At 38.0% G+C, this 15,165-nt stretch overlaps 2 protein-coding genes across 4 annotated transcripts; both read right to left on the bottom strand.

Moving 5' to 3' along the window:
• Positions 103-6,306, bottom strand: LOC18773346 (probable galacturonosyltransferase 7). Of its 2 annotated transcripts, none has more exons than XM_020565495.1 (10): positions 5,342-6,306; positions 5,153-5,178; positions 4,961-5,020; positions 4,811-4,870; positions 3,139-3,220; positions 2,993-3,042; positions 2,577-2,878; positions 1,892-2,249; positions 1,270-1,800; positions 103-980 (listed from the first exon to the last, which is right to left on the bottom strand). In XM_020565495.1, the coding sequence occupies exons 1-10, from the start codon at positions 5,484-5,486 to the stop codon at positions 702-704; spliced, it is 1,893 nt and encodes a 630-aa protein (XP_020421084.1). In that variant the 5' UTR covers positions 5,487-6,306; the 3' UTR covers positions 103-701. The 2 variants fall into 2 exon arrangements, with proteins under 2 accessions (XP_020421084.1, XP_007207198.1); XM_007207136.2 differs by having other exon boundaries at positions 162-980; positions 1,282-1,800; positions 5,342-5,486.
• LOC18774110 (probable leucine-rich repeat receptor-like protein kinase At5g49770) lies at positions 6,512-12,645 on the bottom strand. 2 transcript variants are annotated; one of them, XM_007208045.2, is made up of 19 exons: positions 12,186-12,645; positions 11,180-11,306; positions 11,003-11,074; positions 10,727-10,801; positions 10,547-10,618; positions 10,295-10,456; positions 10,108-10,182; positions 9,931-10,002; positions 9,764-9,835; positions 9,597-9,665; positions 9,427-9,501; positions 9,235-9,306; positions 9,008-9,142; positions 8,456-8,919; positions 8,220-8,366; positions 7,979-8,118; positions 7,668-7,887; positions 7,327-7,562; positions 6,512-7,235 (listed from the first exon to the last, which is right to left on the bottom strand). In XM_007208045.2, the coding sequence occupies exons 1-19, from the start codon at positions 12,268-12,270 to the stop codon at positions 6,723-6,725; spliced, it is 2,883 nt and encodes a 960-aa protein (XP_007208107.1). In that variant the 5' UTR covers positions 12,271-12,645; the 3' UTR covers positions 6,512-6,722. The 2 variants fall into 2 exon arrangements, with proteins under 2 accessions (XP_007208107.1, XP_020421083.1); XM_020565494.1 differs by having other exon boundaries at positions 12,362-12,644.

Here is a 15,165-nt window from a genome sequence, read left to right on the forward strand (position 1 = left end):
GGCTGGAGAGAACGGGAAGATGGTAACCATTTTCATCCAATTTTTAAGAGACAGGCCTTTAAATGAGGCCCTCACTCTAGAATTCTACTAGGAAGATGACAATTGACAAGCCAGATAGTTGAATTAATTTGTTTAAAGAACAACAAAATTGATACAAGATATGAAAAAAATTAGTCCATTGACATCACCTAAGACAAAGATAAATAAATAAAATACAATCTCAGAAGAATGATTTCTCTCAAGGCATAGAGACTACTTGCTCTCTCAGCCAACTGTCATTTATATTACGAATGGTAATTGAATCTAATTGGACAAACAAACAATAGCACCCTTCCTGTGTACAGAATTATTTGCACAGCTTTTCCACTAAGCAAAAAAATTTCTTCAAATCATTCCCTGGATTTGTCCATCAAATCACCTTTCGTTTCCCCAAAGATGGTAACTCAGAAACTTAGCAGCCTTCCAGGAGCTCCATCCTTCTGCTCTTTCCAAAAATAAAAACAAATTTTTTTATGTCTTTTATTTACCAAAAAATTACAATTATGTGATTGTCAAACTCAGCGCGGCTATCACGTCCTCGCTTTGGAAGCTTGATAAAAAAAAATTATCAGCACCCACAAAATAGACATCCATCTGTTAATGCTTCCGGATCCGCATATTTCGGAGAACCTCTTGCAGTACAACCAAGGACAACCAGCTCATCATGAATTCCAATTGCAGTCAGTCAAGAACTGATCCTCTCGGTTCACAAAATTCTTCCAGTAACCTTTATATTTTGGGATCCCTAACTCAAGCCAAGGTTTCATCTTTCCATTATAGTGCAACACTGCAGCATTCCTAATTGGATAGACATCTACATTATAGTCATGACCCAGTCCAGAAAGAGCCCAAGAACCATCCAGAGGATAGATCAAATCCTGAAAGGTAAGCAAGCTCGCATGCAGTGCAACAGCTTCGTTTTGCGCCTCTTGTGTGCTCACCTGCCCATGCAAACACGTCAGAAAATATGAACAACTAATGGACAATGTTTTAACAAAATAAAAACTAGGACAAAAAAATGCAGACTGTTTCAAATGACAATAACATTTCACCAAATTTGATGTAAAACAATGGGGTCAAGCAGTCAATCCTTCTGTAGTGACTCAAGTTAAATTTTTTTTTTCTCTCTCTCTCTCTCTCTATTTTATAAAAATTTCAAATAATTAGCATCACCATGACCACAGGTTAATCAAAGAATAATTGCACTGGTTAGATATTAGGTCAACTTACAATGTGACTCACCTCCTTCACAAACTTTTGGTAAGTTTCAGTGAGATCAAGCTCTCTCCACTTAACCAGATCAATCACATTCAATCCAGACATCCAAGCACATGAATTTTTATTGAAACTGTTCTCGCCAAGATAGCTCCTCAACAGACTTAACTTCACCGAGCAGAACTGCACAGCGGCATTAACTTTCCCTTCCATGTTGAGGTTCCATAGTGCAGACAAGTCCTGCTGGACAACAACATCATCATCCAGAACCACAACTTTCTCCAAATTCTGGAATATCTCAGGGAGACGATAGTGTAAATGAGAAAAAGTAGATAAGTACTCCGTTCTACTTTGGGCATCAACGCTATGGGAAACACGGAACTCCACAGGCAGTGAAAATTGTAATTTCTGGTTGTTCAGATCAAGCCGCTCCATGTTTAACACCTCAATCGTGGCTTCCTTATATGTATTTCTAAAGAACCATAGTTTCATTGCGAAGTAATTCTCTTCATCTGTTAGGACGTGAAAAACCAGTTTCCCACTTTCCTGAAACATTGCAAATTAGTTAATTAGCGTCATTGCGAGAATAAAAGGAAACTAGCAGCCAAATAGGCATGGGAGAATGTCTATTACATACTTTTGCATGCATTACAGTTGAGTTTATCACAACTGACGATGCAAGTACATTAGTGGAGAATATGACATAGTGCTGCAATGCACGATCAATGTACTTGTCAGCCAGGGAGGCCTCTGTATCGTCAAAAGGAGATCTGAAATATTCCACAGTCAGTCTCATTGACAGGCAGTGGAGGCTCTTCGGCATAGTCTGGACTGCAAGTTGGTAGAGGAAAACACTTTGTCTCATGTGGAAGTTAGCTTCATCCTCAGTCAAATCATATATTTGTCTCAGTTTCTTGTCAACATTATTACAATCCACATGAAACGATTTGGCTCTGGCTATTGCAGCTTGCATCCTCTGTAGCTTCTTCCCAATCCTGATGGAACAATTGGCATTGTGCTTAGTTTATTGGGAAAGCCAGACACATTGTCAATAGCCCATGTTAGAAGATATCCATGAAAACCAGCATAAGGACTCACTGGAGCAAAATTCAAAAACCCAAACAGCGGCATGCCAGAAGTAAAAAATAAATTAAGACAATTTATGCACTTTACAAGGTGGATGCGACAGCCAAACTCAGCCATTGGATCTTAAAAGTTCAATTGTAAGTACCATGGATGTGGGTAGTAAAAACCATTATCTTATTTTTGGTTATCATTGATGATGGAACAAAGGGAAATAATGAATAGTTTCCATGACTTACTGTGGTGGAAGATCAGCATCTGTGGTACTTTCACTAAGAACACGCTCCACCTCTTGAATATTTTGTCTCATTTCACGTGACAACTTGTCCTGTGATGGAAGTTTTGCAATACTAGGATAATATGCTCTCGCCACAAATAGGTGATCCTTCAATCTCTTGACCATAGAATCCTTCATGTCTTCTCTATGTTGTTCACGCCAAAGGCAGTAGCTCCCAAATTTCAACTCACATGATTTTCCACTTTGATCAACACCACCTTTTGCATAATCAATGATTTGAACTGAGGCACCAGCTTTAGGGTTCTGTCACAAAAACTCAAATTAAACAGAGCAGAAGACAATAGCTATACAATGACTAGAACATGATGGCATGCCAATCAGATTCCAAAGGGAAAAAAACGACAGATTCATGTATACATTTTCAATGGGAGGTGATTGCAGATCAGCATGAGGGGGGGCTGAAAATCCTGCAATTATTGAAAAAACAATTTTCAAGTTAATATCTATTACATTGCAACCAGAAAGGATAATGGCAAACCTTTGAAGGCATTGAGCTGACAGACCTTTTTCCTCCTCATTGTCGTGCATGGCACTTGGACTTTTGGTTTCATTTTCAGCTGGATGTGAAATATTCTTTAGTATATCCTGGCACAAAATAATAAAAGGTAGTAAAAACAATCAGGTCACCGATAACTTTAGATGCCTGCATCACATCACTCAAATTATTAACCATGTGATGTACATTATATACCAAAAGAAAATATTGCTGCAATCGTTCCTACAGGTCTTAAATGCCAAACGCATCAAAGTCAAAAAAATTGATTCCCATGTCATGCATTAGTGAAAAGCTGCCTTAGAAAAAAACTGCCTGAACCTTGAAAGGTGGGTGCCCCATGATACAAATTCTCTTAATTATGCAACAACTGTGGAAGACGGGGAAAACCAGTGAAACAAATAGAGCCATAAATGGAGAAACTTTGGCTTGAAGTTGAGTGAGGAAGGTAGAACTAAGTATCATAATTGATTAAATGTTAAAACTTCATAAATCAAAAGCAAATTTGTATGTTCCAAAACAATGAAACGATCGCATTCTTAAGGTACACATGCTATAGTCAAAATGCGGAGCCACAATTTTCCCTATATATATTACAATTGATTGGAACCAACCAAGTGCAGTTTAAAATGATTCATTCATTCTTTTCTTCTATTTCATCCAATTTACTTTTATCCAACTTACTCCACTTTCTCTGTAACCCTTATTCCACTTCCTTCCACCAATCACAGATAGTGTGCCTCATTCATTTAGTACATAGTGTACTTTCCATATATACATATCCTCTAGCTCCCGGATTAAAAAGATCTAAAACACATGATATGGAAGAACTCTAGATGTAAGCATATATTGACAGGTACAGATAAAAATTATAATAAGTAGTTCATTATACGAATGAAATTGACAGGTAAAGAAGATGCAAGCAAAATTAGGTAATTTTCATATTTTGTTTACACCTTGATGTCCATTAGTCCTTTTCTGTTTCTATTGGGGCAAAGGATATGAACATTATGTACACAACAGCTGGGGATTAAACCTTGAATCTACCTCCACCCTTGATCATGCCACTACACGCAATGCCTATTGGCCCATTAATCAAGTTATTGGATTTAGCCAATGCCTAAAAACAAGAAAAGTAAAATGAAATCCTGCCAATTTCATGAAACTTAATTTATTAAGATGAATTAAAGGGTGCATTACTCGGATATTTCGGAGCTTATTTTGTATTATAGTTGCATTTTCCATAGTTATTAGCATTTTCAAAGGACCATCCTACCACATAAAGTTCTTAGATGACCAGGGTGGAAGAAAGTTGAGAAATGTCATAGGTGAAGTCACACAGCCAGCCTTAGCAGTAGAATAGATGCCGTTACTTCTTTCAGCCCCTTAGATTTACAATTAAGACTTTCCAGCATTACTACTCTTATGTAGATAATACAAATTCCCAGCATAATTCCTCTTCATGAGGCACAAGGTCCACTTTTAAAAGAATTATAACACGAAATCACTGCCTTTATCAATAAATGTCACGCATTTCAGTCATCTGGAAGCTAAGTGATGAATCATCTACAGGCCTATTTCTCTATAACTAATTAAGCTACACAGTACTAATAAAATGAAAACGGCGGTATCAAATGAAGAAGGTAATAAAGTATTGACCATCAGAGCAATATGCAACGAACCTTTGAAAGGGTTGGTGCAAATTGTTTCACAAGATCATCTACATGGTTTGAACGATCCCCCTGCAAGAAACCAAAGCATCACTAATTTATCTTCATCAATGTGTTTCTGTATGCGAATTTGTTTTAAAGAGGTGGGTAGTTAAATGGTACCTCTGAAAGATTAGAAGCATCTCTAATGACGATTTTTGTACCATATCCTCCAAGACCAATCTGACAGCCATTACAAAAAAAAAAAAAAAAAAAAAAAAAAAAAAACCAAAACCGGAAATCGACAGATCAACACCAAGAATGTGGGAAACAGAAAACAGTGCTAAACTAACATAACCAGGTTCTAGTCCTTACTGAAGGCGAACTTTGTTGTTCTGAACCTGCATATTGTGAAGGAAAACAAAAAAAACAAAAACAAAAAGTCGAGATGTGAGAGAGATCCAAACTGCCATTGCAATGGTTAAATCGGATCTGAGACAAATACAGAAATAGATCTAAAAACAAAGAAATTTTAGAGTCATATAGTGAGTGAGTGTTAGTTACCGGGAGAGTGAAAGCCATTGTGAAGGCCGAGAAGGAAGAGAAGAGGAACGAGCATGGAAAGAAAAACCAGACCCAAAACTGCAATCACCAGGCCTTTCCATCTCCGCTTCCCCGAATAAACACCACCCCCACCCCCTCCCTTCATCTCTCTCTCTCCTCCTAATCCGATTTCATACCCACCAATCCCATCCTCTAATCCCACGATTAAGCAACAATTAGCAACAATTAACACCAATTAACAACAGCCCTTCTTCTTCGTCCTCTTCCTCTTGCGCTTCTTCTTGCTGTTGGGTTCTTAATGTTATCAAATGCGAAGCCTCAATCGCAGCCGCATCAACAAGTAAAGCGCTTTTCTTCTTCTGTGGCATCAATCATTCTAATGGCTTTATGGGTTGTTTATGAGCTCACAGTATCTCTGTCTCCCACTGCGATTCAATCAATCTCAAGCCTGGAGATTGGATTTCCTTCTTTGATACGAACTCTGATTTTCTCTCTGCGAAAGTGGTGAAGAAGAGAAAGAGCTTGCCGTACACTTAACTTTTTTTTCTTTCTTTTTTTGTTTTTGGGGTTAAATCTTTACCTTCGGTTAATGCTTTGTGTTTGTTATAATTCTTTGGGGTCAGATCCAATTCTCACATCTGTGAGAATATCACTCGTGACTGGACTCTTCCTTTAAAAAGCCACCAAAAAAAAAAAAAAAAAAACCCAATTAAGAATTATTTTTCTCGTGATGTGATCATTGTAATTTGTAATGTGCCTTTTTCGTTTTTATTTTATTATCTTTTAATCTTTTTTTATTTTATTTTTATTTTTATAGTTCTATTTATGTTTGGTAGTTAAATTCTTTTTGATGACCATGCTATCCTATCCACATCTCAGAATGCCACCAAAAACAGAAAATATAGCAGTTGCCCATTTTTAAAATATTAAATTATTCTTTTGCTACTTAAATATATATATATATATATATTTTTTTTTTTGCTACTTTAAAATTTACCCAACCTAAGATATTGATCTAGTAGTAGTAGAGTTGGCCCTGTATTTGAATTCAATCAATTGATCTAGTAGTAGTGAGTCCTAACACAACACAATTCGGAAGGTGATCATGGTACAAAACTCAAAGTAGTAAAATTTCAATGCCATCTTTCAGGTCTTACTAAATTTCCTTGCATCCAATTCGTAAAATAAAATTAAAAATAAAAATATACTTTGTAGCATTCGAGTTTGAGGAACATTGTAACATAACACACTAAATTTCAATTTGGCAATTGAAATGAAAGACCACTATATATTCTTTTCCTGTATCTACTTACATATATGGATAGAGAGGAGAAGGTACAATTACAAAAGGAGAAATTAACTCTGCTGCAGGCCTTTGCTACTACTTGGGTTCAATCCTGGGCGAAACTGCGTATCCACCACTGTAATCAAAGGCACCAGTGCTGTCATTCACTTCCTTTTTCGGCAAGCCATCGTTGTACGGATGCTTAGGAGCTCCTTTTGATGCTGCAAATTCTGTGGCTGATGAAGATGCTGATGTTGAGTTTGTGTTCACGCCATTATTCTGCAGAATGGTTTCAATAGCCTTCACAAGCTCACTCATTGTGGGGCGGTCTGCAGCTGATTCTTCAACGCATTGCAGGGCCAGCTCCAGGAACCTCCCAAACCCAATAAGAGTTCCAGAGTTTCGAATGCTTCGATCCATTAACTCCCTCAAACCATAGTGTTCTTCATCATTCTTGTCCATCATCAATAGTACCTCGCGGACGATGTATTTTCCCTTCTCAAGAGGCTGCCTAGCCGTTATCAATTCAAGCATCACCACTCCAAAGCTGTATACGTCACTCTTCTCAGTTAACTGTTGAGTCGTGTAGTATTCAGGATCAACATATCCCTGTAAGAACAAAACAGAAACTTAAGAGTAAAAACTCAAGAATGTGTCAATGGGATGAAATATGTTGAAATGCTAATAACGTAAACCTTACCATTGTGCCTTTGACCTGAGTTGAGACATGCCCTTTTCCACTGTCAGCTACCAGCTTGGACAAGCCGAAATCTGCAACCTTCGCGGTTAAATGTTCATCTAATAGAATGTTGGTGGACTTGACATCTCTGTGAATTATAGGAGGATTTGCAAGCTCATGTAGGTAAGCTAGTCCACTTGCCGAGCCAAGAGTGATGCGGAGTCTCCTCTTCCAATCAAGATGAATACCAGATCTCCCTGCAATTCATATTTAAGCAAAGGTGAAGTTGGTCACTATATCTATTGCAAACAAGTTATCTCTATGCAATATGAAATAGCTGAGAGTAAAATCTTTGAACTAACCTGACAAGCTTTCCCTGAGTGTTCCATTAGGCATAAACTCATAAACCAGCATCTGTTCTCCTTGTTCAAAACAAAATCCCAAAAGGCCAACAACATTTTTGTGATGAACTCGCGAGAGCAACTCGATTTCAGTCTTGAACTCAAGGCCACCCTGAATTGATCCTTGCTGAGCTCTTTTGATTGCCACCACTTGTCCATCAGAAAGCATGCCTCTGTAAACCTATGGACAACCAACCAAAAGGTGAAAAAAAACATCCTTTAACTTGAAGCAGAATTTCATAGATGTTACTGAAATACTTGAATTAATATACCTTCCCATATCCGCCAGATCCTATCTCATTACTGTCAGAGAAATTATTTGTGCATTTCTTAAGCTCATCAAAAGAAAAACATCTTGCTCCCTTTAACTGTGGTGCACCACCACTGTCTTTTCCGCTTGGTGCCCAAGAAGCTAGAAGATAGAGAAAAGGAGTGATACAAGCAAACCAACTTCTAATGTCAATGACAGAATTTCAATGTATCCAATCATAAACAACAAGAATAATTAATTACCAAAAGGTCGGCTTAATCTGGCTCTTTCTGCACGTTTCTTTTGCCTAATGGCATATATTCCCACTACCACGAGGCCCAGTACAACAGCTACACAACTAACTGATGTCCCAATAATAACACCAGTGCTCATAGAACTTTTATTCCCACCTGAAACAATTTTGAGTTTTTATTGTCAGTTTAATCAATCTTCTAATGCAGGGAAATGGCATACGAAGTAACGATGCGATTTAAATTACCCGGGAAAGTATAAGGATATGGAATAAAATAATAGGGTCCAAACCCCTCCGGTGGCATTTGATTTTGGTGGTTCAAATCTAAACCAATCCTTATAATCTCTGATCTATTAAAATACATTCCTGTAGGTGGAAAGAGTGCCAGCTGAATTTGAAGATAGTCATTAATATCGAAGAAAGGGTTTTCAAGAGAAACTGAACCAGGAATGAGGCCAAGTATTTCCCATAGAATCGTTTCTAGTGCGTGAAACATAGTCACATTTGACAATTCCCTGAAAGAGGGTGCTCTGAAATACAATGTTCCTTCGAAAGGATATGCACATTGGCAACTCTGAGGGCCGAGCTTCTGATTATTGGGGCATGTAATGCGTGCACAATTTGAGCTAGTAGTATACGTAACTTTTCGCTCAAGCTCACAGAATTTAGTGACGGCAGTTCCATTGGTGCAAACTGGGTTCCCTACAAGTCTGCAATATGTAAAAGTGACAACTAAGAATGGTGTTGAAAAATACACAACCATAGAAAATCAAAATCAAGGCCCATGAACTGTCTCACATTAATGTATGTTTGTATTCATAATGCTGATTTAATTTAGGAATCTGATTGTTCTGCAGATCAACAAGCTGCAGTTGTGGACTGATGCTACCAACCAAGTTCAATGTTTCGTTAAACGCATTGTTTTTCAGTTTCCTGTCAAGGGTTAGAAAAAAAACATGAATGGCAAGTTTCCTAAAATTACAGTCAAAACTTGATGCTTTCTTCAGTATTCTCCTTAAACTTACACTTGCTGCAATGTTGGGATGTTGAACATCTTCTCTGGCACAGTCCCTTCAAGTGCTCCAAATTCTAAAACGCTGTGTTCCATAAAAGTAGATAATTTCAACAAAAAATTACAACAAAGTTTTCAGGGTGTACTTTTCCAAGACTCATTCATAGATACTAACACATTTTTGTGTAACCTCCTAAGGACTTACATAGTGGTGATTGAGGTTAAGTTTGAGAACCAACGTGGAGCTTCTGATGGGTCAAATAAGTTGTTACTCAGGTCTCTGGAGTAAAATCATTAGGATTTATCAGTACAACAAAAGAACAACTTGCAGGAAACTTGAAACTTGAAATGACAGCTCCATGCCATCTTACTCACACAGTATGGAGGAACCTCATTCCAGTTAAGTCAGGTAAAGGGCCTGTCAATTTGTTGTGAGCCAAATTTCTGGAAGAGAACAAAAACTCATGTAAAAGATTATCAAGAATAATTAAGGTAACTGTTAACAGCACATTAGAATATCCTCTTAGAGACTTGATACTCACAGTTCATTGACATTTGTTAGGTTGCTGATATTTGAGGGGACATTTCCTGTTAGAGCATTTCTATCAAGCCGACTGTTGCAAACAAGAAGGTTTTGAATCCAATAAGTATCAAGAAGCAGATACTTATATGTGAAAGAATAACAAAATGGAGCTGTTTTTGTACTCACAGAACCTCAAGAGTCTGAACGAGTGCTATGGTTGATGGAATCTCCCCAATAAATTGATTTCCATCAAACAAACTGAAGTTGAAGAATGACATGCAGTTAGATAAATATAAGTACAGAACATAAACTGATAGATGGCATCTGGCTAAATTAAAAAAATGATCGAAGGGATCAACTTACATGTGTATAAGTTTCATCTTAGAGCTGAAAAGTTTGGGATCAATGGTACCTGAAAGCTGGTTCCTGCTGAAATGGCTGCATGTCCATATTATCAGTTTAATGTTTATGCAATAAGCAATGGCATAATCCCTATTAGAATTTCATCTTTTCACAATGGAGAGAGTTTGGGAAATGAAAAAATACTCACAAGTGTTCAGCCTTCAATAAATTGTCTAAGCCTGAGGTAAGGGGGGTTGAAATTGGTAGAGTTCCAGTCAACTGATTGTCTACCAGGTCCAACCAGTAAAGTTTGGAGAGTTTACCCAAAGAAGGAGGTATTTGACCAGTAAATTTATTCGTATTCAGAGCCCTGAAAAGAACAAAAGATTTATATAAAGTTGGGAAAGAAAAAACTTAAAATGGTTTGCACTAACAGTATGATTATCAATTCAATTCTTACAAGAAAGTTAGCTCTCCAAGATTGCCCAATTCCTCTGGAATATTGCCACTGAAGCCGCAGCCAGCTAGGATCCTAAAAGATGAAAAGAGTCCTGTATACTTATCCAATATACAAACTTATATTGCATATACAAAGTTCAAAAGGTGCAAATATGAAAATTGCTTGCTAATTTGTTCTTACAGGATATTTAACTTGCTCAGATCTCCTAATCGTGGAGACAGAGAACCCGTGAGGCCTTTGTTGAATGAAAGGTCCCTGCAATGTTAACGTTTCTACTTCGTTACAAAAAGGATGCCATGCTAATCAAAGATTGAGTGATAACAAAATAATTGATACTGCAAAAGAAATATGTTTTATGCATTTGTTTACATACTGAATCTATTGCATTGCATCTGGGTTCAATTCATAATGTGCTGCAAACATAATGCTGGTACAAAGAGGAGCAATTATACTCACAAGGATCTTAATTCAGAGAGTCCCCCAATATCGCCTTCAATTTGTCCTTTCAAGTCCATTGCTGATAATCCCCTGCACATAAAAAAGTGCAAGGTTGAAAATTTGTGTAAGAAAGTAAGTCACCAATGCCCAGAACTACAAGGATCACATGAAAATTCAAAGATGAACAATGCTCACAATGCGGTCACCCTCGAATTGTTGCACTTGACTCCTTCCCAGTTCATTCCACAGGGATCATTTGACTTGTCGTTCCAGCTGGGTGGAAGATCCGTCCATGCCTCCTTCAAGGATATGAAAACAGCAGCTGGACCAACAGACTTACAAATCAATCTACTACCTTAACACAAAGTTTGTACACACATATGTGCAGGATGTTCAACTTACAATCAAAATTTAGCCAAAACATTAAGAAAAGCTTGCATTAAACACAATCTAAGTGGACTAATTACCAAGTTTGCATGCAAAAACATGAGAAACAGGAGGATCAACATGATATTGCAAAGTCTTTCCTAAGTCAACGCATATCTAGGCCAAAGCTCAAACTACCAAAACCAGTGGGGGACCTATTAACGAGCAAGGAGGTGCAACTGCACCTCCCCTCGTCGGAAAAACCATTGTAGGTGCTTCAAATTGCTCATTTGCTCCGCTGGTAGTGGTGCACGGTTGCATAGTGCACAGATTACCTTAGTTCCATTTTCAGCACTTAAGTAAATGTCTCTGTCCTTTTACTTTCATTTATTTTTATATTACTCCATTTACCTAAGTTTACAATGTAAATAAGGAAGTAACCCTCATTTAGATTCAAATAAAAATACTAGAAAATCAAATTCCCATCAAATCAAAATATGAAAAATCGGTTTAGTGCAAAATATGATTTAGGCTAAAAATGATAGCACATTAAGTCAATATATACTTCATAATAAAATCCCATAAAATCAAGTTTTCTTATTTGATGTGTAAGGAATAAAAGCCGCCAAAAATGATCTTAAGAAAATGCATGAAGGGACCAAAGGTCAATCTATGTAAAAAGCCTTAGATGTTCCATCCACAAAAGGTTTTTAGTCTTTCAAAATTGCACATCCGCTAAAAAAATTCCTAAGTCCGCCAGTGACCAAAACCCCAATTTCCCATTAACTAGGAAATCAATAAATGGACAAATAAACATTGATATTTGAGACCATACCATCTCTGGAGTTTGTTTCAGAAAAGATCACATGAATCCCCGCAGAGCAGAAAGCCAGAAAGAGCAGCAACCGCATGGTTGCCATGGTGGTGAAGGAGCAAGCAAATCAAGAAAACTGGTGTCTCTGTGAGGCTGATCAGTTAGTCAGCAGAGGTCAAAAAAAGCACATTTCTTACCCCAGATGGTCAAAAAAGCACTTTGCGAAGACTTCCCTCCACGCAGACACACCCTTCAATTCAATTCCTTCCACTCTACCAACTACACCACTTGAAGATTTTTATTTAATGAGTCCTTGACAGCATGCATGCATGTATGTACGTGCGCATGTACATGTTCCGACCAATTCAGAGCAAGTTTTGCTTTGAAAGTTTTGCGGATGTACAAACATAGTTAAGCAGAAACAACTCTCTCATGAGCAAAGCTAGCATCTTTCGAATGGGAACAAAGCCACACAATTCTGAATATACGCCTGAAGTCTCCACTTTTTAATCAAATTTTAATTAATTAATTAAGTTCCAATTTCCAACTAAGTCATTCATTGGGTACAGTTGGCGAAAATGGGTCCCAGAAGCTGACATGAAAATCAAGGCTCTCGGGCGTGGCCGCGACCTATTCATGATTTGATCCACTTTCATGTTGAATGGATGAAAAGGTTTTCATTTTCGTAAGAAATGGATAAAGACAAGATGATCGTTTTCACAAAACAAAAATTTAATTCGAACAGTCAATTTCTAAAAACAACCAAGTTTATTCTACAAAAGAAAGTATATTTTTTGTGCCAACGGGTCCAAGGTTAATAAACAAACTAGCTACAAATCGCCGTCTAGTCATACCAATAAGAACCTCAATTGAAGTTTTACCAATTTCATAAAAAATGTTAACTACATGAATCAAAGACTTAATATCCAGCAACTCAATTAATTAAGAACATTTAAATTTAAAACCTGAGATTTTGTGTTAGATTCTCCTCTTCCCAGAGGACACATTGGGACACATTGGGACAAATTATAATATCTTACAGCTTCTCCTATTCCAGTTTCTGAATTCAGTATCCTTCCTTTCCTAGTGCCTTCAATAGTGAGTTTGACCTAATTACCTTTGAGAGGGCAATCCCAAAGCTAATAGAATGTTATGAATCCTATGAAACAATTCAATTGGGTATCTCCTTAAAGTTGTATCGAGGCATTTTCAGATAACATCCATACAACATGAAAGGCCGAAGATGACATATTTTAAAAAATAAAAGATTAATGGATTTAATGTGGCTGTCGCTACTGTTGGAGTTATGACTATACAATAATACAATGCCACGTATGACAGGACATATTTGTCTGTAGGTTGGCTTCGTTTCTTGAGGGTTCACGCTTCATTCATGGCGTCGAAGACGAAAGACAGAGACTAGCAGAGAGAATGTGTCAATATAAACGACACACACTGAAGGGGTAAGATTTTTTGTCAAATGATCAAAACCACACAATCTCAATTAAGGGGTATGGGAACAAGAAATCTTGACTTTTTAAAACTTAGCCAGTTGGGCTGAGGCGTTAGTATGCGGAACTTTTCAAAGCACGATTTCATGACATTGGCTTGTTTGATAGAAGAAGCTTCACCAAATAAAATCTGATCACATGTAAAGAAAGAACAAATGGGATATCAAGGAGAGAGAATGATTCTCCATTTTTACAATATTGACTTGACTTGGATTGGAAGAACTTAGATGAAGCTACACAGGCATCCCAACTTTTGCACCATTTTCCACAAGTCGGCCAAAAGCTCTCGTCTTGACTATTCAAGTTTTGTAGTTTGATGGGGAGGCTGACAGAAAGTAGCATTTGATGCACCAGAACTGTTGCTGCAAACCTGGTTCCCGAAAAGTCTGCAACGTGTAAAAGTGGCAACCAAGAGTGATGGTGAGGGGAAAATACACAATTATCATAGAAAATCAAGATCAAGGCCCATCAACTGTCTCACATTAATGTATTTTTGTATTCATCACCCAGAGTTATTCTGGAAATCTGATTGTTCTGCAGATCAACAAGCTGCAGTTGTGGGTTGTGTTATGTTTTCCTATTTAGATCGGTGCACCAAATGCTATGTTACATCAGGTTTTGATAAGAGTTTAAATTAAGTTACACCTTGAGACTCAACACCTTGTGGAATAAGGAAGGGTTTTGAAGCCTATTAAGGGGTCCTATTTATTTCCTTTTATGCGTGAACCGATTTGGTGGGCTTGGAAGATAAGTCAAGTCGGCCCTTTGTAATGAGTAGAGACGACTTGACCTAGCCCTATATAACCTTAAGGCCATGCTGTCATCAGCCACACCATTCTTGACAGGACCTTTAAGGACCCGCCCCGAATTTTCTCAAAACCCGAGACGAACCCTTTGGAATTCCTGACATCACCCCGATGCCAGGCCCACTTACTAAAAACCGAGACTTCCTGCCGAAATTTCGGCAGAGTCTCCCCTATAAATTGGACATTTCCCAAAATTTCAACCTGCATAAAAACACATTTAATATTCCCAACTGGCAGCATGCACAATATAATTTCATGCAATTCACACAAATGGCCTTCGGCCTTCCAATAAATCTCAACCAACTACCAAACCATTCAAATACAATTTATGACTAACATTTAGTCTGCGGCTGCGCCTAATAACCTTAGGCTGCCTACGTACCCTCTTTGAGGGATCAAGCCACATGTAGTTCTTCCCTAAGACTCAGTTCCACACTTGGGCGATGCCTTATTTCATTTCTCGGTATTTCATGGAATCTCCCCATACGCCGGTACAACCAACGCCACGTATGGGGCCTGTCAACACGCCGGATAACCTACGCCACGTGCGACCATGCCATACTATCATAATATCTCCCCATACGCCGGTACAACCAACGCCACGTATGGGGTCTGTCTCAACGCCGGATAACCTACGCCACGCGAGACCTGCACATCATATCACATAACTCCCCATACGCCGGT

Source organism: Prunus persica, chromosome G6 (assembly GCF_000346465.2).
Source record: "Prunus persica cultivar Lovell chromosome G6, Prunus_persica_NCBIv2, whole genome shotgun sequence".
In the NCBI taxonomy this organism is placed as follows: domain Eukaryota; kingdom Viridiplantae; phylum Streptophyta; class Magnoliopsida; order Rosales; family Rosaceae; genus Prunus; species Prunus persica.